Consider the following 20,750-nt stretch of genomic DNA (forward strand, 5'->3'; position numbering starts at 1 on the left):
ATATATATATATATATATATATATATATATATATATATATATTCCTTTTTCAGCTCTTTTTTCCCCTCATGCAACCCTGAGAAGAACAAATTCAACCCCCACCCCAGGTGCTCTGTTTTTCTTATTTCACTCCCTCAATACTGTTTAAAGACTTTAAAGTTCTAAAGGGACTCTTGTTTCTTCTCCTTTGCATCTGAATGCTAGTTACTAATTGTACTAAATACAATTACAAAACACTCTAGAATAAAGACAGACCTGAATAATTGGGGATATATTAATTGTTCATGAGTAGGACAAATCAACATAATGAAACTGATAATACTACCTAAATCAGTTTACCTATACAGTGCCATACCAATCAATGAATTCTTTATAGAACTAGCAAAAAAAAAAAAAATAACAGTTCATCTGTAGGAACAAATAAAGCACCCTCAAGGTTCATGTACATGAAAAAAGTGGGAAGAAAAGAGGATCTAGTGGTATCAGATTTTAAACTTTACAAAGCAATAGTCATTAAGATAATTTGGTATTGGTTTTAAAAAAGTTAATTAATGGAACAGATTAAGTATACAACATAAAGAAGCAAACAAACCTAGTGGCCTACTGTTCAGCAAACCCAGAGACCACAGATCCTGGGATAAGGCTAACTCTTTGACAAAAGATTCTGGGAAGACTGGACTACAATTTGGTACAAATTAGAGTTAGAGTAGTACCTCACATCACATATGAAGGTAAGCTTCAAATGAATACATGACGTAGATATACAACATCATGTCATAAGCAATTTAGACAGACAAGGAAGAAATTATTCTCATATCCATAGATGAAGGAATACTGACCATACAAGAGGTAGAGAGGATCACTTAAAATAAAACGGGCAATATTGTTTACATAAAATTTAAAAGTTGCACAAACAAATGAAATTAATCTAAGATTAGAAGGGAAAATTAACTGGGAAAAAATCTTTGTGGTGATTTTTTCTGATAAAGGTCATTTCCAAAACCTATAAGGAAATTATTCAAATTTATAAGAACCAATTCCCAGTTGATTGGCCAAAGGTTATGAATAGGTAGTTCTCAAGGGAAGAAATTCAAGCTATTAATAGCCATATTAAAAACTGGCTCCAAGTCACTAATAATGAGAGAAATGAAAATTAAAGCCACTCTTTGGTTCCGTGTCACGCCCATATTGGAAAAGTTGGCAAAAAGGAAGACGGACAGATATTGGAAGGGTAGAGAGAAAAGAAACACATTGTTAGTGGAGCTGTGAAATGATCTAGCACTTCTTGAAAACAATTTGAATCTATGTCCAAAATGTTACAAAGCTGTAAATACTCTCTGATCCTAAAATATTACTTCTAGGCTTACAACCCAGATAGCTCACAAGAAAGAAGAAAAGGACCAAGTGTATAAAAATATTTATAAAAGTTCTTTTTATAGTGGCAGTGATTAGAGACTAAGGTGATGTCTATCAGTTGCAGAATGACTGACAAATTATGGTATATGAATATAATGGAATACTTTTGTCCTGTAAGAAATGAGGAAAATTTCAGAGAAACATGAAAATACTTGTGTGAACTGATGCAGAGTGAAATAAGTAGAACCAGGAAAAGACTATATACTATAACATCACCTGTGTGATAGTATAAAAAGAACAATTTTGAAAGACTTAAGAACTCTGATCTACGTAATGATCAACTGTAGATTCCAGATGACTGGTGAAAAAATGCTATTCACCTCCTGACAGGTTATGGACTAATGAAGAATAAGACATGTTTCTGGGCATGGCCAATATGGGAATTTGTTTTGCTTGATGACTGCTTATTTGTTATGATTTTGTTTTTATTTTTACTTTCATGGGGAGGGAGACAGACAAAATAAATGCTTGCTAATTTAAAAAAAATTTAGCAAAAAATGTTTGCACTGCATCATGGTATAGCCCCTTCTAGTTACTGGAATATATTTACCTTTCTAGTTTGTTTTTTTTTTAACCCTTGTATTTACATTTTTAAATGTTTACTCAATTCTAGTCTTTTAATCAGGAATGCTTGAAAATCTTTTTCATTAAAGGGCCATTTTTCCTCCTGTAGGGAGTTTTTTGCCCAGTTTTGCAGGGTAGGTTATTGTTTGTAAGCCCATTTCTTTTCCCTTTTGGAATATTGCATTGGACAATCTCTCATTTAGAGAAGAGTACTTCAGGTTTTGTGTGATCCTAACTGTAGTTACTTGATACATGAATTTCTTACTGGATGCTTGGTGTATTTTTCATTTGACAGGCAAGCTCTAGATGTTGGATGTGACATTCCTGGAACTTTTCCAGGTGATTGGTGTATTCTTTCTATCTTCACTTTGCTCTTTGATTTAATAGATCTGGGCAGTTTTCATTTATGATTTCTTGAAATATAATGTCCAAATTTTTCTTTTTTTAAAATCATGGTTTTCAGTGACTACAATGATTCTTAAATTATGTCTCTTTTCCCTATTTTCCAGGTGAGTTGTTTTTTAATCAGGTAACATATCTTCCATTCCATCTTCCACTATTTGCTCAATCTTTTTTATATTGTCCTAGTATTTTTTGCTGTCTCATGTAGTCAATGATTTCCATTTGCTATATTCTAATTTTCAGGGATATTGTGTTACTTGGGTATGATTATGAGTTTTTGTTCTAAGCTGTTTGATCTCCTTTCATTTCATTCCTCTAGAGTTTTTATCTTATTTTTTTCTCTTGCTTCATCTATGTATTCATCTAGTCTGTGTTAAAAATACATTTTTCCCCCTTTTAAGCCTGCTTATATTTGTAATGGTACTACTGTCTACTTCTAGGTTTGATTTTGGAGTGTCTCTAAATCTACAATATTTTCCAAACTGATCATTATCTTCTTAAAGTTTTCTCATCTCTCCAGCCTTAGTCCCAGAATAGGGGCTTTATTCCAGACCAGATTCTGCCCCCTTCTTTGCCTTTAGGTAAAATTGTTGGCCTTGTTTGGCATGATGTGTGGCCCCTGGCTTCCTGTTTACCTTGCTTCTTGAGGTTAAACCCTCTGGATTTTTGAGATCCAGAGAACTAAGTCAGCAGGGTCCTCTATGGAGTTTGGTGCCCCTGGGCTGTCATGGTTGTACTGGTTGATGGTGGTTTCTTGGTGGCTTCTTAGTGGTTTCCAAGTTCTCCACTGTGTGTTTCCAGCCTTCTTTTGGCTTTTTGAGGGGGCTTTTCACTTTTCACTCCAGCTGTCTCTCTGGTCTCTAACACAAAGAGTTGCGGGCTATGCATGCCTCTGATGCATCTCTCATCCTTTTGGGAGGCTGCTGGCTTATTTGCTTGTGCTGGCAACTGGCTTTGCAAGTGGCTGCCTTTCCTATTTCCTGTGGGTTTCTGGATAACTTTTTATGTAGTTTTGGAGTGGAATAGTTTACTTTTAAGGTTTCTTATTGGCTTTCTTGATTTTTATTTGGCCTGATGTGATTTTCTGGTTTCCTGGAGTTGGTGGAGTTGGGGGGGGGAGGTGGGAGGGTGGAGACGAAGACTTATCTATGTGCCTATATTCAGATAATCATCTCAACCAAAAATTCACTGGGTCACCTGCAGTTGTAATTCTTTTGAGGTCCTAATGCCCATGTTCCACTGCTATAGCTTAACTACCTGGAGAATATTGCCATTAAAGAGAAAGATTTTTAATGCAATAAGGGCATTTAGATCATTAAAAGCACAATTTTTGTTTCTCCAGATGTGATCCAGCCCAGTCTCTTCCTGTTCAGTTCGGGGCTAAATAATTATCCCTCTATAGGTCACCTCCCCAAGATATTTGTAAAGATGAGTGACCTTGCTAGCTGTATTCAATAATATAGACACTAGAATTTTGCTTGAAAAATGTTTTCCAAGGCATAAGTCTTTAAATAGAGGGGTTTTTTTTGGTGTGTGTTATGGAACTATAGGTACATTTTCTTTAAGTGACCTTCTACAACTTATTCTTTTCCATAGATTGTGATTTGAAATGAAAAACAAAATTGTAATTTAACTTTACTTTCTGTAATTACTTTTAATCCCTGCTAAAATGTTTCAATAATTACTTTGATGTGTTGATAAATACCTACATTTGATGACTAAAAATAAAAGCTTGGTTTTTAAAACAGGAAAAAGAAATGGAAGCCTTGACTGATGCTACTTTCCTTGCAACTAAAATTAAAAACACACTGTACCAGTACCACAGAGTTGAAGATGATAAGTGGAGAGTTGCTAAGAAAACGGTAATTTTTTATATTTGCTATCTATAGTGATCTTTTAATAACCTTTTCAGTGGAAATTCATGGTGCCCCAGAAGTCTTAGTGTCCAAAAGCTTAATTTTCTTTTTTTTTTTTTTGTTTTGGCTGAGGCAATCAGGGTTAAGTGACTTGCCCAGGAAGTCACACAGCTAGTAAGTATCAAGTATCTGAGGCCAGATTTGAACTCAGGTCCTCCTGACAAGGCCAGAGCTCTATCCACTGTGCCACCTCGATGCCCCTGAAAGCTTAATTTTAAGCTGCTGAAGTTTAAAACTACACCAAGACTGTTGGTACATGCCATATTGTAAAGTGTGACCCTTCATGTATTGCGGTTTACGCAGGTTAAATTATTGATCATCAGGCCTAGCTTTTCACAAAATAATGCTCACTGCATTAACATTTTAGAACTCTTTTTCTATGGTGAAGGATGATCGCTGCCTCATGATTTAATTTGCGATATAAGGTTTTGGTCTTTTTCCCCATAAATATTCTCTTTCAGGGAACTTTAGAAAGTCAGCCATAATAATGAACAGTTTTTCCAACAAGTACTATCAAACTCATTTAATTTCTTGCTTCCAATTTATACACTAGATTGTGTATGTGTATGTGGTAGGATGAGGTTGAAGGGAAGAAGCAATAAACCATAACTGAGACTTGAGTACTTTTTGCTTTTGTGGTTGACATTCATTTATTCAGCAAATACATATTGAACAGTTATTCTGTTGAAGGCACTGCCTTCAATCTTTTTTCTTTTTTGGAAGGATAATATCTACCTTAGAAGCTAATTATGTATTGGGCTTTATATTTTACTGTAAGAGTCATTACCAATGTGGAAATTATGTACCAGAGACAATGAGTGGGTGTAAAACTAATCTGAGAAAAGTGTATTCCTGGTAGTTTAATTTCAGTATGAGAGGAAGGGCTATAACTATTAATCTTACATTGGTTAATATTCTCATTTATTAACTAAGTGTTGAACTGAGGAATAGTCTTATTGAATTCTTAACATAACATTTGTGTCATAATGGTTATCATCTTGAGATGAAGAAATTGAATTTTGAGGAAGATATAGGAGATGAAGTCAAGATGATGAAGTAGAGAGAGCATTTCAGCCAAATCCTCCCAATATTCCCCTCCAAACAACTTTAAAATAACATATCAAATCAAATTCTGGAGTGATATAGCCAACAAAAGGTCAGGGTAAGACAGTTTTCCAGTCCAAGACAACTTAGGAGGTCAGAAGGAAAGATCTGTGACACTGAGGTAGGGGGTGGCCCAGAGTGGAGCTGGTCGGCTACACTAATGGTGGGCCTCGGAAACAACTGCAATGTCAGTAATAACAGCAATAGCAGCAGTTTTTTGTTTGTTTGTTTGTTTTTTCTTTTAGGCAGTTGGGGTTAAGTGACTTGCCCAGGGTCACACAGATAATAAGTGTCAAGTGTTTGGTGTGAGGTTGGATTTGAACTCAGGTCCTCCTGACTTCAGGGCCGATGCTCTATCCACTATGCCACCTAGCTGCCCCTGTAGCAGTAGTTTTTAAGAGCTCTCACCTCCCAGAGATAGTAAGAGAGTGGGACAACTGGTCAGAGATTATAGGGGAACTCTGTTAGCACTGGGTGACTATGATGCATTGTTTGGCAGCACCAGGACCCATTATCCAATTTTGGGTCATAATTCCAAGGTGGACAGGGTCACGAGAGAGCAGGGGCCCTGGTTGCAGTTCCAGGATAGAGAGGAGTGCTGGCACTTGCAATTGCAAGGAAATAGGGCCCCACCTGGGTAAAGAAGAACACAGATGAGGAGAGTAGTGACCACATCTCTCTTCAGATTACCACCTTGAAAACTTTGAAAACTTACAGACTTCCACCTCCCCCCTCTTACCCCAAAAACAGCACAGTGAAAAAGCCTGAAACTTGGGACAGTCACCTACCCCAGGCTTAACTCTAACATGAAGTTTACAGTCAAAAAATAGGCTGGAAAAATGAGCAAACAACAACAAAAAAAGAAGTTGACCATAAAAAGCTATTATGGTGATAAGGAATTTCAAGACAGAAGCTTGGAAGACAGCAATCTGAAAACATTTATAAGCAAGGTTTTAAAACAAAATGCAGATTTAATATAAGCTGAGCAAGAATTCCCGGAAGAGCAAAAGAAAGATTTTTTTAAGAGCAAAAAATAATTTTAAAAAAGAAAAAAAATGAGAATAATGAAAGGAAACTATGAAAAGAGAATTAATAGCTTGGTAAAAGAAGTATGGAACCTCACTGAAGAAAAGAACTCTTTAAAAAGTAGAATTGTCCAACTGGTAAAAGAGGTATGAAACTTCACAGATGAAAATAATTCCTTATAAAGCAGAATTAGCAAAATGGAAAAAGAAACACAAAAGCTCACTGAAGAAAATAATTCCTTAAAAATTAAAATTGGACAAGTGGAAGCTCATGACCCTATTAGATATCAAGAAATAATTAAAGTCAAAAGAATGAAGAAAAACAGAAGAAAATGTGAAATACTTCATCAGAAAAACAATTGACCTGGAAAATACATTAAGGAGAGATAATTTAAGAATTGTTGGACTACCTGAAAATTATGATATATATGATGAGCCTAAACATCATATTTCAAGAAATTATAAAGGAAAACTGCCCTGATATCTTAGAACCAGAGGTAAGATAGAAATTTAAAAATTCACTGGTCATCTCAGGAAAGGGATCCCAAAATGAAAGTTCCCGGGAATATTATAGTCAAATTCCCAAGCTCCCAGGTTAAAATACTTTCTGAAAATAATTTCTCCGAGGAGAAAATATCAAAAGCAGCCATAAAGGATACGTTGGAATCATAGTCAGGTCACAAAAGATTTAGCAGCTACAGCAAGAAAGGAACAGAGGGCTTGGAATAAGATTTTCTGAAAGGCAAAGGAGCTAAAATTACAACCAAGTATAACCTACCCTCATCCTTCAAGGGAAGAAATGAATCTTTAATGAAATAGATTTTCAGGCATTCCTGATGGAAAGACCAGAGATAGGGGCAGCTAGGTGGCACAGTGGATAGAGCTCCGGCCTTGCAGTCAGGAGGGCCTGAGTTCAAATGTGACTTCAGACACATAACATTCACTAGCTGTGTGACCCTGGACAAGTCACTTAACCCCATTGCCCCATTTAAAAAAAAATAATAAAACAAAACAAGAAAAAAAACAGAGATAAATAGAAAATTTGACATTTAAATGCAAGACTCAAAAGAAGCATTAAAAGGTAAACCTGAAAGAGAAATCATATTATAAAACATAGTCAAAGATTAAACTGTTTAAATTCCTACATATGAAGATGGTTCATACAACTCCTAAAAACTTTATCATTATTAGGGCAGTTAGATGGAGTCTACTTAGAAAGAGGGTATGGTTATGAATTGAGTATGTTGAGATGATCTAAAAAAAAATGGAGGGGTAAAAAAGAGGGATGCATTGAAGAAGAAGAGAGGAAGAATGGGGAAAACTATCTCACATAAAGAGGCATACAAGGAAAAGTTTTAGAATGGAGAAGAAAATGGGAAGGTAATACTTGAACTTTATTCTCATCTGAAAGGGTTCAGAGAGAGAAGAATATATATATATTCATATATATACACACAAATATATATAATATACACATTTATATACACACATACACTTTGTGGTATAGAAGTCTGTCCAACAAAACAGGGAAATAGCATAAGGGGATTAGAGAAAGGGGGAATGGAAAGTGATAAGAGGGAGGGTGGATTAAAGGAGGAAGTAGTCAGAAAAATGAGTGGCTCAAAGAACAAATCATAGAAACATAAATAATTTCATTAAAGAAAATGACAGTAATCAGACAGCACACCAAAATTTATAGGATGCAACCAGAGCAGTACTTAGTGAAATATTTATATCTCTAAACACTTACATCAATAAAAGAGAGAAAGCAGATCAATGAATTGGGCATACAGTTAAAAAAAAAAACAAAAACCCTCAATTAAACACCAAAATAGAAACCCTGATATTTAAGAGAGATTAAGAAAATTGAAAAACATTTTTTAAATGGAATAAATAAAACTAGAATTGTTGCGCGCTAGGGGTGGGGGGGGGTGAGTGGGACTGCGCAGTACATAGATAAACCATTGGTTAATTTGTTTAAAAATAGAAGAAAACCGAATTGCCAGTATCAAAAATAAAGAGTGAATGTATCACCAATGAAAAGAAATTAAAGCAATTATTAGGAGCTATTTTGCTCAATTATATGCCAAAAAAAAGATAATCTAACAGTAATGGATGAATATTTACAAAAATCTAAGTTGTCCAGATTAACACAAGATGAAATAGATACTTAAATAATCTTATCTTAGAAAAATAATTTGAACAAGCCATAAATGAGCTCCCTAAGAGAAAATTGTAAGGACCTTATGGGTCTACAAATAAATTGTACAGAACGTTTAAAGAACAATTAAGTCTAATTGTATATATATTCTATATATTTTGAAAAAATAGACAAGAGTCCCAGCAAATTCCCTTTAATGCAGAAATGTGGTTTTGATAGCTAAAATGGACAGCAAAAACAGAGAAAGAAAACCATAGACTAATATTTTTAATGAATATTGATGCAAAAATTTTAAATAAAGTAGTAGCAAGGAGACTACAGTGATATATCATAAAGCTCATACGCTATGACCAAGTTTGATTTATACCGTGAATGCAGGGCTAGTTCTGTATTAGCAAAAATATAAACATAATTAACCATATCAATAACAATTAACAACAAAAATCATGTGACTATATCATAGATGGCAGGAAAAAGCTTTTTTGGCAAAATACAACACCCATTCCTATTAAAAAACACTAGAAAACATGGAAATAAATGTAGCTTTTCTTAAAATTATAAGTAGTACCTATTCAAAATCAAGAACAAACATTTTTCTGCAATGAAAATAAACTAGAAACTTTTCCAATAAGATCAAGAGTGAAGCAAGACTATTCATTATCACCATTATTACAATAACAATATTGTACTGGAAATGCTAGCTGTAACAATAAGACAAGAAAAAAATAATTGAAAGAATAAGAATAGACAACAAGGAAACAAAACAAGCACTCTTTTCAGATAATATGATTATGTACCTAGGAAACCCTAGAGAATCAACTAAAAAACTACTGAAACAATAAACTTCAGCAAAGTTGCAGGATATAAAACAGTCCCACATAAATTATCAGCATTTCTAGATATTACCAACAAGACCCAGCAGGAAAAGACAGAAAGAGAAATTCCATTTAAAATAACTGTTGACCTTATAAAATACTTAGGAGTCTACTAGTCAAGACACATCCATATGAACACAGTTACAAAACACTTCACACAGATAGGTACAGATCTAAACAATGAGAGAAAAATTAATTGCTTATGGGTAGTCTGAGCCAATATAGTAAAAATGATAATTCTTTCTAAATTAATTTCCTTATTTAGTGCCATACCATTTAAACTACCAAAAATCATTTTACAGATCTAGAAAAAATAATTAATTTGGAAGAATAAAAGACCTTCAAGAATATCAGGGGAATCAATGAAAAAAAAATGTAAAGGAAATTAGCCAAGTATTACCAGATTTCAAACCTTATTACAAAGTGGTAATCACCAAAACAATTTGGTACTGGCTGAGAAACAGAGTGGTGAATCAGTGGAATAGATTGTATATACATTACACAATAGTAACAACTATCTAATGAATACAGAGAAACATGGAAAAATTTGCACAATCTGATGCATAGTGAAGTAAGTAGATCCAAGAAAACAATATACACAAAAACTGTAAGAATTTGAATGGAAAGAACCCACAACCACAAAAAAATCCCAAAATTTAAATGTTGTAAAATTACAAAGACCAACCATGACCCCAAAAAAGAGATATGAAAAGATACTTCTTACTACTTTGTAGGTAGGAGATTCACAGGTGTGGAACATTGCATATATTTCCATTTTTTTTACTGTATTAATTGGCTTTGCTGATTATTTTTTATTCTTCCTCTTTGGAAAAAAAAGACTTTGTTTTAGAGCATGATTCTCTGGGATGGAGGATGAGGAAGATACACTAGGGAAAATCAAGCTATGGAATTTATTGGGATGCTATAATTTAGGTCATATTTGAAGAACTTTAATCAGGGATGGAACAATTTCAAATTCAACTCATTTGATAAAGCACAATGCAGACTTTTTTTTTACATTTCTCATTGGGAGTTTATATTTTAAAGCAGATAGGACTATGAGGAGATAGAAAATATTATTTAGTGACTGATTTCAGTAGCTCAAATGATGTTTACAGTATTACAATGTCCTTTTTTGATTTTTTCAGAAAGATGTAACAGTTTGGCGGAAGCCATCAGATGAATTCAATGGATATCTGTAAGTTTATCTTCTAAAGTTAGTTCTTAATCCTCTTTAAAGCTTCACATACATAGATGGTCACTGACTTTATACTGGACAAGAAGCGTTAGCCTTTTGGTTTAGAGATATTTTTAAACACTAAAATAGTTTATACTACTGAAGGAAGCTGCTATCACAGAATTTGCACACATAAGGTGCCTCCTGCTGTCCCAAAGAACTTAGAATACACCCTCACACTCTGGAATATAATGTCCAAGATTGACCAGAATCACCAGATGTATAAGATGGACAGTGTCCATGACAAGGTCAGGGAAAGCTAGAATTGAATGAATTGTTGAAAGCAAAATGCTTTTGTAATGAGATGAAGTGGGAAAATTAATCTTCATTCTCTGAGAAAACTCCTGTAACAATGAATGACATATTTGAAAAAAGAAAAGCGGTAGGACTCCTCGACTTATTTCCGTGCTCCTTTTCCCTATGAAGAATAACGTTAAGTTTTTATTTCACTAATGCTCATCCATAAAGGATCAAATTTGGACCATTTATTTCAGAAAGTGAAATTGCCAACCCTTGCCCTTTTTTAGATACCTTTAATTCATAGATTTTGTTGATCCTACATGATGATTGCTTACTGACTTTTTCTTATGTCTTCTTTACTGGCTTCTCATCATCTTTTCTTTTTCTCAAACATAGATGTCTGCCAAGGTTCTCTCCTAAACTTTTCTGATTTCGATTTTTTTTTCCATTGGCAATCTTCTCTACTCTTTCAATCATATCCTCAACCACTCTCCAAATGTAGGGTTCCTGTAAGGAACAACTTGATAACAATTAGTTATCTAAAAGTGAAATGCACTGCTTTGAGGAAACAATGAGTTCTGCCTCACTGGAGGTCCTCAAGCAAAGAGTAGATGACAAATTGTCCGATATATTGTAGAAGAGATTCAGCTTCAGCATGGGCGGGGTGGCCTCTGAGGTTTCTTTCAACATTGAATTTTTATGGTTCTGAGGTAAATTTTTGGTGAATTTACTTGAAGCAGCCTTAGAAATATTTAGTTAAATCCCCTCATCTGATAGATAATTAGTCCGAGAAAGAATAAGAATTTATTTTAAAGTCATAACTGGTTCATGGAAAAGCCAGAATTGTAATAGCTTGTGACAGAGTCTTATGATGCCACTTCTTTGCTTAAAAATCTCTTGTCCCTCGCTGGTAGTTATTCAAGGTTCTCCCTGTGCTTGCTTCTGCCTCCTTTTCAGGATTGTCTCTTCTTCTTCACACCCTTCACTCTACCCAGCTAAATTCTTCCCTGAACTTAATTGTTTATCTCAGACTATCTCAGTGCATTTTTACAAGCTGTCCCCAGTATCTGGACTACACTTTCTTTTTTTTTTTTTCCTGCCTCTTAGAAGAATACTTACCTTCTTTTTAGCATTAGTTCAGTATTTAAGTTAGGATTACTTTAGGATTCAAGGTTATCTTATCTGTTAAACCTTCCCTGACTGATCCCCTTAGTCATTAATGCTTTCATTTTCTTCAAAGGATTTTATGTTTACATATCTGTGTCCAAGTAGAATGTAAGCTTTTTAAAGGGAAAAACTTTTTTTTGTCACAGCGTCTCTCAGATATGTATGTGTATATGTGTATATAGACATATGTATGTAAGGAGATATACATAATGATGAACTAAGTTAAATTGAAACCAGGCCTTTTTTGTTTTTTTGTTTTTTGATCTAGGCAGTAGGGTTAAGTGACTTGCCCAGGATCACACAGCTAGCAAGTGTTATGTGTCTGAGGCTGGATTTGAACTCAGGTCCTCCTGAATCTAGGGCCAGTGCGCTATCCACTGCCCCACCCAGCTGCCCCAAAACCAGATCTTTTGACTCCAAATACAGTTTACATTCCTACACTGTACTGCCTCATTAAGAGCATTCATTGTTACTACTACTTTCCTTTATGAATAATCATGTATTCCCTTATATCTCTTGTGTTTTTGTACTTACTGTTACTTAACTTTTGTTGGTATCCCTTATGACATCATTTGTTTCCCGAGCTTGGTTTAATTTTCTTAGGGAAAGGATTTTGTCTTATATGTCCTTGAACCCCCTCCACACACACACACACACACACACACACACACACACACTAACATACAATACTTTGTACACAGTAGGGTCTTAACAATAATTTGTTGATTTAAAATTACTTAATTTGTAGGGATTTTGTTTTACATCCTTTTTTCAACTGTCTACAGACCACCAAACAGAGGCTATTAGAGATATCTTTGGCCCAGAGTTTGTTTGAAATCCAAAGGGAAATAGTATGTTTAGTACCAGTAGGATATTACTGGATGAATGTGTAATGACAACATATATGTAGCATAACCCCAGAATGGTATCAGTATGTAAACTTTTAGGCACTTTGTGACTTAAAAAGATTTCATGGTATTTATGTTGAGGTAATATAGTTCAGATAACTGTATGCTGGTAAGATGAGGAAACAAAAGATGTGTGTAGAATAAAGTTAAGAAGTGATATTTTCATAATCTATACCCTGCCCTTGTACCTCTCCTTCAGATTCCCTTTATTCGTTCAGAGTCAATTCTGCTTTATAAAAGATGACAGAAATGTTTCTCTAATAACATTTAACATCTATTTCTCTAGCTACAAAGCTCAAGGTATTATGGAGGATGTTACTGACAATGTTATAGATTATATACGTCCAGGGCCTCGTCGCCTAGATTGGGACAGCTTAATGACTTCCATGGATATTGTTGAGCAATTTGAAGAGGTAAATGATTTCTCTAAGAAGGCATTGAATGTGTTTGCATGTACGGTGCTCTGAGAGTCATAAGTGACATTGGTAAAGTCTATTGGTAGACTCCTGTGCATTCTCTTGAAGAAACCAAAGTCACCGAAGTGAATTTGTGAATAAAATAAATCCAATCAGAATTTTGAGTTTGGTTGCCCTAGTAGCAAAACCCTTATGACTGAGGACACCATTACCTCTTTTGTTGTAAGTACTGTTATGGTGGGAAGAGAGTGGAACTTAGGAGTCATAGGACCTGAATTCTACCTGTGTGACCTTAGGAAAGTTACCTCTCTTCTCTTGGCCTAAGTTTTCTTCATTAAAAAAAAATGGTAGAAGAGAATAGCCTTCAAGGTCCCTTTAAGCTCCAGATCTAAGATTCTTCTTCATTTGTAACATGAACATTATAAAAACATAGCTTTCACCTACAGGGTCCATGCATGTATGTAGATGTTCCATTGGCAATTAGTCCTTGAAATCAAAAGCAAAAAGCACCTCTAGCAATAGAGAACTGGAGTTTTGCAAAAGTGTAACTCCTTATTATGCTTGCTATTTTAGTGCAGAGTATTTGAGCAAGTGACTTTAGCCTAAATAGCCTCCAGCATCAGCTTCTACCTCATTTCTGTGGAACCTGTGTAGCTAGTGACAAGACAAGTTGGCTACTATAATGAGAACAGAACACATCAGTTAGGATCACTTTGAGAAGAATTTTGTCAAAGAACCATAATCCTACAATATGCTGTTTACAAGAAACATATTTGAAGCAGAGGGATACACACAGAGTAAAGGTAAAAGGCTGGAGCAGAATATATTATGCTTCAGCTGAAGTAAAAAAAAGCTGGGGTAGCAATCCTGATCTCAGACAAAGCAAAAGCAAAAGTAGATCTAATTAAAAGGGATAAGGAAGGAAACTACATCCTGCTAAAAGGTACCATAGATCATGAAGTAATATCCTTACTAAACATACATGCACCAAGTGGTATAGCATCCGGATTCTTAGAGGAGAATTAGAGATTCTTAAGGGAGTTACAGGAAGAAATAGACAACAACACTATACTAGGGGGGGCTTCAATCTCCCCCTCTCAGAACTAGGTAAATCTAACCACAAAATAAACAAGAAAGAAGTAAAGGAGATGAATAGAGTTTTAGAACAATTAGATATGGTTTACCTCTAGAGAAAATTGAATGGGGATAGGAAGGAATATACCTTTTTCTTGGCAGTACATGGCACCTACACAAAAATTGACCACATATTAGGGCATAAAAACCTCACAGTCCAATGCAGAAAGGCAGAAATATTAAATGCATCCTTTTCGTATCATGATGCAATAAAAATTACATGTAATAAAGAACCATAGAAAAATAGATTAAAATTAATTGGAAACTAAATAATCTAATCTTAAAGAATGAGTGGGTCAGACAACAAATCATAGAGAAAATCAATAACTTCATCCAGGAGAATGACAATAATGAGACAACATATCAAAACTTAAAGGCTACAGCGAAAGGAGTTCTAAGGGGAAGTTTTATATCTCTAAATGCTTACATGAATAAAATAGAGAAAGAAGAGATCAATGAATTGGGCATGCAACTAAAAAAGCTAGAAAAAGAACAAATTTAAAGTCCGCAGTTAAATACCAAATTAGAAATTTTGAAAACCAAAGGAGAAATGAATAAAATTGAAATTAAGAAAACTATTGAACTAATAAATAAAACTAAGAGCAGGCTTTATGAAGAAAAAAACAATAAAATAGATAAACCTTTAGTTAATTTGATTAAAAAAAGAAAGAAGAAAACCAGATTACCAGCATCAGAAATGAAAAGGTGAATTCACCACCATTGAAGAGGAAATCAAAACAGTAATTAGGAGCTATTTTGCCCAGCTGTAGGCCAATAAATTTGACAGTCTCAGAGAGAAGAACTTTGTCAGCTACGCTTGGGAAGTGTTGCCTGTGTAATACTTTTCTGAAAGATTGATTTGTGAACTTTAATCTGTGCATATTCTTCCTATGATAGCTAGTCATTTTAGTTCCTTTCTTTCCTTTATCTTGTAGAATTGCTGTGTGATGCGTTACACGACTGCTGGGCAGCTATGGAACCTCATTGCACCAAGAGAGTTTGTTGATTTCTCCTATACAACACAATATGAAACAGGGCTTTTGTCATGCGGTAATAATCTTAGACCTATATTGCTTTTATGTTGCTTTGGATTAAAATTTAGTTCTTTATTAAATGAATATTCTTTTCTGTGCTTTCTATATTTTTATCTGTTTCAATTATTGACATAATTGATATTAAACTTTAGCAAATAAGATAATGTGAGTGGCCGTTGAGCTGCAGTCACTGTCAGAAGGTGGCTTTTTGGGGCAGGTTTGGATTTCGTAACTCTCATAAAGAAAGAAGGGTTCCCTTTACTTCAGTCTTCGAAAACTACTGGATTTGGGGTCATAATAGGAAAATTTGTGATAGTATCTGTAGCTGTCTCATTCCTTTTTGTGGTTCTAAGCAGTATTTTTCCTTTTAATCTTAAGAAACTGTTCCAAGGAAATTCTTTGCTCCCTAGAGAGTTTCTTCTGCAGATAAAGTAATGGCTACTCTATTTACAAAAGTTGGTGTTTGCAGATAAGCATCGTCTTAAGTATCTTAGCCAATAGAGGTTTTGGCTTTTAGGAATAACCAGAAGTAACTGCTCTGCATCTGGCTTCCATGGGCAGTCAAGGATTGTCTCAAAGGTCATAGCTCCCCAGGAGTTAATAGGCAATTTCTTTTGCATTTTGCCACTTACGCTCTGACTATTGTCCTTTAAGTCCCAACTAAAATGCCATCTTTTATTAAAGCCTTCTCCAACCCTTCTTAATTCTAGTGCCTTTCCTTTGTTAGTTATTTCCTATTTTGTGCATAGCTTGATATATGTATGTACACACACACACATATATACATACATACACAAACATATATATTTGTTTTAATGTTGTCTCCACCATTAGATTGTAAGCTCCAAAGAGAACAGAAATTGTCTTTTGCCTCTTTTTGTAACCCAGTACTTAGCACAGTGCTTGGAATATAGTAGGTGCTTAATATTCATTGATTGATGTAAACCACTAAAACTATTCGCAATTAATTTTCCCAATATGAAAAATGGGAACAAAACTTAGGAAATCCTCATATCCTTTATGGTGAATAGATGCAAATTATTGTACTTAATAATGTTATTTTAAATTGTTTTATAGGTGTAAGTGTCCACTATGAAGAAGTGAGACCAGATTTTGTCCGTGGATATAATCATCCCTGTGGTTGGTTTTGTGTCCCACTTAAAGACAGTCTTGATCAAAGTCTTTTGACAGGCTATATTCAGACAGATCTTCGAGGGATGCTTCCTCAGTCTGCAGTAGATACAGCCATGGCTAGCACCCTGGTGAACTTTTTTGGTGACCTCAGAAAAGCCTTGAAGGCCTAATTGGATGTGAACCAAAATACTGTGAACTCATCATTATCACCCATTCCTCTTTCCCATATTATGTTGTAAAAATCTCAGGCTAGGTTAGAACTTTGTTATTCTGGAGTGTGATGCATTCTTTTATTCTTAATGCCTATAGGAGGCATTTCAATATGGTTGTAGCAGACTTGGAACTACTGTACTGCTTAAAAACACAAAAGACTTGATTTCATCTTCTTAAGAGCTGACTAGTGTCTCAATGGAAATATATACTTGTTGGCTTCTTAGGAATTATTAGAAGCACAAACTTCATTGTTGTTAGGATATTTCTAAGAACTTTGGTTTTCTTTCATATACTGCTTGTGTACAGAATAATTTGTTGTAGAGTCTTATGTATATTCAAAATAATTTTTCTGATCTTACTGTTAAATTTGTGTTTTAAAAATTCTATAATCAGTTGCTTTGAGATTGATTTAGACTTAGATGAATTAGAAGAAACAATAATTTTTAAAATTTTTTTCAGAAGGTCTCCTTCATTGTTAATTAATGTGCCAGTTAAGTATTGAAATGAAAAAGCGTAAGGGTTTCCCATAACCCACAGTTGATACAAGTAATTTTATTTTTTAGAATTCAAAAGTAGTTCTATGTCAATAGCCAGCCATCATTCTTCTCTTAAGTACTTAAGGTACACTGACTTGGGACCTCCTCAGAAATACTTGAGGGTTTTTTGAGGGCTTGGGCTATGGCAAAAACTGTAACAAAATATCTGCTTTCAACGTGTGAGTGTAGCAGTAGATTTTACAGTAATAGTCCATGCCAGTTCAGAACATTGGTAATGTGTGACAAAATTTTACTTGAGAATTGCCTACAAAGCAAGGCAAACCAAAGACATGCACTCTGTGTTTTATTTTTGGAAATAAAGCACACAGCTTCTTATGGAGGATTCTAAGTGTAAATAGTAAAAATGCAATTATAGCTTAACTTAAACCATAGCTCGAACAAATGCATGCCTGGTGGTTATCTGCACAGCTGTGAAAAGTCACGATGACTTGAATGACCTCAAATAGGGAAGTGTTCCAGTTCTACAGATGGGGTCAGGTAAGGGCTCATTCTAGGTGATTTACTATTGTACTTATATCTTGGCTTAAAAAGAAACTATGAGAAGGAGATGATGGTTTAAATGTGAAACATAGGGAATATAGATGAGTTCCAAGGCAATAACATGATGCTTATGAATGTGTGTATATTTATATATATATATATATATGCATATGTACATGTGTATACATATGCTTACATATATAAAATATAACAGACATTTTAAAATGTAGCCTAGCTCCTCCTACTTATGATGGTGGACTGAAAGGATATTTAATTTTTGAAAACATCTTGAGTCATACATAGCCCAGTGTTTCAAGCCATGGAAGTATTAAGTAATTAATGTGCTCAGACTCCTAATATGCAATTTTTTTCCCTGCTTGTAAAAAAAACTGTAGCTGCTATTTGATTAAGAGTATTTGCAGAATAGCTGTTAGTAGTGAATTGCAGTCTAAAAGCAAAGGAAAAATATGTGTTAGCTTTGTACTGTCAGATTCTTCTGCTTATTTTCCTTCTTGCTTCTCCTCCTTTCATACTATGATTCAAGAACTGATGACTTCTAACCTTTCAAGGATGAGATTTTCATTGATTAAGCATAACTTAAAAGTCTGCTGTTGCCTGAGTAGATTGATCTCATTTCCAGATATACCAGTGTCTATTCTGTTCTCATTAATTCATATTTCTGGGATCCAGAATGATAAATGGGGGCAGCGAGGTGGCGAGTGGATAGAGCACCGGCCCTGAAGTCAGGAGGACCTGAGTTCAAATCCAGCCTCAGACCAAACGCTTGACACTTACTAGCTGTGTGACCCTGGGCAAGTCACTTAACCCCAATTGCCTTTAAAAAAAAACCAGCAGAATGATAAAGGATTACCTCTCCAACTATCTAATTAATGCTTCATCCTAGGCTAATGCCATTGCCCCCATGTAAAAATCTTCATGGAGATACTGAATCATTGGTGGGTTGAAAAGCAGTGTTTGCGTTACTTAAGAATTAGATTTGACTTTAGAATTGCACGTTAGTTCATCTTGGCAGCCTGCTTTAAATATGACTGTCAGGATTAACCAATGATGGCATATACACTAGTGTAGACCATGGACTGTATTACTGAAGAAAACAAGCCAAAGAGATGTTGCTTAGAGAAAATGAGTACTTTACTTAAACACAGGAATTTTGTGGTGATAATGTATTTAACTGTCAGACCTTGGTGACAGAGTTACTATTTCAAAAGTTTATTTAAAATATGTAAGATTGTGATTGATTTAGATGTAAGATTGTGATTAATTTGGTACAATATTGATTGATTAGGAATAATTACAATAATTCTTTGTGCTAGGAAATGAAATAGCAAATATTTTGAAATTAGTTTTTTTTTCTATAGAAGTATTCCAGGCTTAGGCTCAGCTAATGTTAGTTAAATGGGACTTTGGAAATCTCTAGGAAGTGGGTTATTGACTGTTATCATAATAAAAAAGGAATTATTTTTATGAGAAAATATCTTCCCTTGGGGAATGATTAGATTTTCCTACTGGTGATTAAATAAAAATACACACCCATAGAAGATATTTATTTTTAATATATGTATATATAGACACATATGCATATAGTATACACATATGTGTGTAGACACACATATATACACTCCTCTATTGAGATATGCAGTTTTCTGCTATTTGTAAGCAGTTTATGTCTTAGAAACTTTTCTTAAGGAAATTATGGGTTCAGTGCTGTTGATAGTACATGGTACCTGTGACTGACTTTTGTAAAATGTTTTGTACGGGGCACAATTATTTAATACAGGTGACATTTTGAAATTTTTCAGTTGCTGACCTCTTGAAAATTGATGCCATTCTGGGGCAAATAGCATTTTCAATATGCAGTGTTATGCTGATATCATACTTTTCCATAATAGAAATTGTGATCATTAATGATGTTGGAAAACTATCAGCATAATTGATCATATCAATAAGAAAACCAACAAAAATCATATGATTTATCTTAACAGATGCAGAAAAAGCCTTTAACAAAATACAACACCCATTCCTATTTAAAAAATAAATTAGAGAGCGTAGGAATAAATGAAGCTTTCCTTTAAATTAGAAGTAATATCTATCTAAAACCATCAGCAAGCATTGTCTGTAATGGGAATCAGCTGGAAGCCTTCCCAGTAAAGATCTGGTGAGAGCAAGGATGCCCATTATCACCACTGTTCAGTATTGTATTACAAGGAATTAAAATAGGAAAATGGGGAAACAAAAACTATCCCTGCAGATTATATGCTGTTATACTTGGATGGTATTTGATGTTTTATCTAGAGAATCAACTAAAAAAAAAATAGTTGAAATAATTAGCGACTTCAGCAAAGTTGCAGGATATAAAATAAACCCACATAAATCATCAGCATTTCTATGTATTACCAACAAAGTCCAGCAGCAAGATTTAGAAAGAGAAATCCCATTTAAAATAGCTGTAGAAAATATAAAATACTTGGGAGTTTGCCTGCCAAGACAAACCTAGGAACCATATGAACACAATTACAAAACACTTCTCACACAAATAAAATCATATCTAAACAATAGGAAAAATATTAATTGCTCATGGGTAGGCTGAGCCAATACAATAAAAATGATAAATCTACCTGAATTGATCTACTTATTCATTGCCATACCAATCAAATTGCCTAAAATTATGTGAATAATAATAATTATTATTATGTAATAATAAGGTAGTCTAGCTGTATCAGATCTCAAACTGTATAATGAAGTGTTA

The 20,750-nt window shown here is 34.4% G+C and overlaps 1 protein-coding gene across 2 annotated transcripts in view; it reads left to right on the forward strand.

The window, feature by feature from the left end:
• STARD4 (StAR related lipid transfer domain containing 4) overlaps positions 1 to 18,759 on the forward strand; it is a 23,459-nt gene extending 4,700 nt beyond the window's left edge. Inside the window, exons 1-6 of one of the 2 annotated variants that reach the window (XM_027869155.1) lie at positions 2,895 to 2,963; positions 4,131 to 4,244; positions 10,612 to 10,661; positions 13,302 to 13,428; positions 15,501 to 15,615; positions 16,677 to 18,759. In XM_027869155.1, the coding sequence (XP_027724956.1) occupies positions 4,140 to 4,244; positions 10,612 to 10,661; positions 13,302 to 13,428; positions 15,501 to 15,615; positions 16,677 to 16,903 (624 nt within the window). In that variant the 5' untranslated portion in view covers positions 2,895 to 2,963; positions 4,131 to 4,139 and the 3' untranslated portion in view covers positions 16,904 to 18,759. Of the gene's footprint in view, positions 1 to 2,894; positions 2,964 to 4,130; positions 4,245 to 10,611; positions 10,662 to 13,301; positions 13,429 to 15,500; positions 15,616 to 16,676 lie in introns of those variants that run through there. The other variant, XM_027869156.1, reaches the window with a different exon arrangement.
• Positions 18,760 to 20,750: the final 1,991 nt, after the last annotated feature.

Source organism: Vombatus ursinus, unplaced genomic scaffold, assembly GCF_900497805.2.
Source record: "Vombatus ursinus unplaced genomic scaffold, bare-nosed wombat genome assembly UNPS02014792.1, whole genome shotgun sequence".
NCBI lineage: Eukaryota > Metazoa > Chordata > Mammalia > Diprotodontia > Vombatidae > Vombatus > Vombatus ursinus.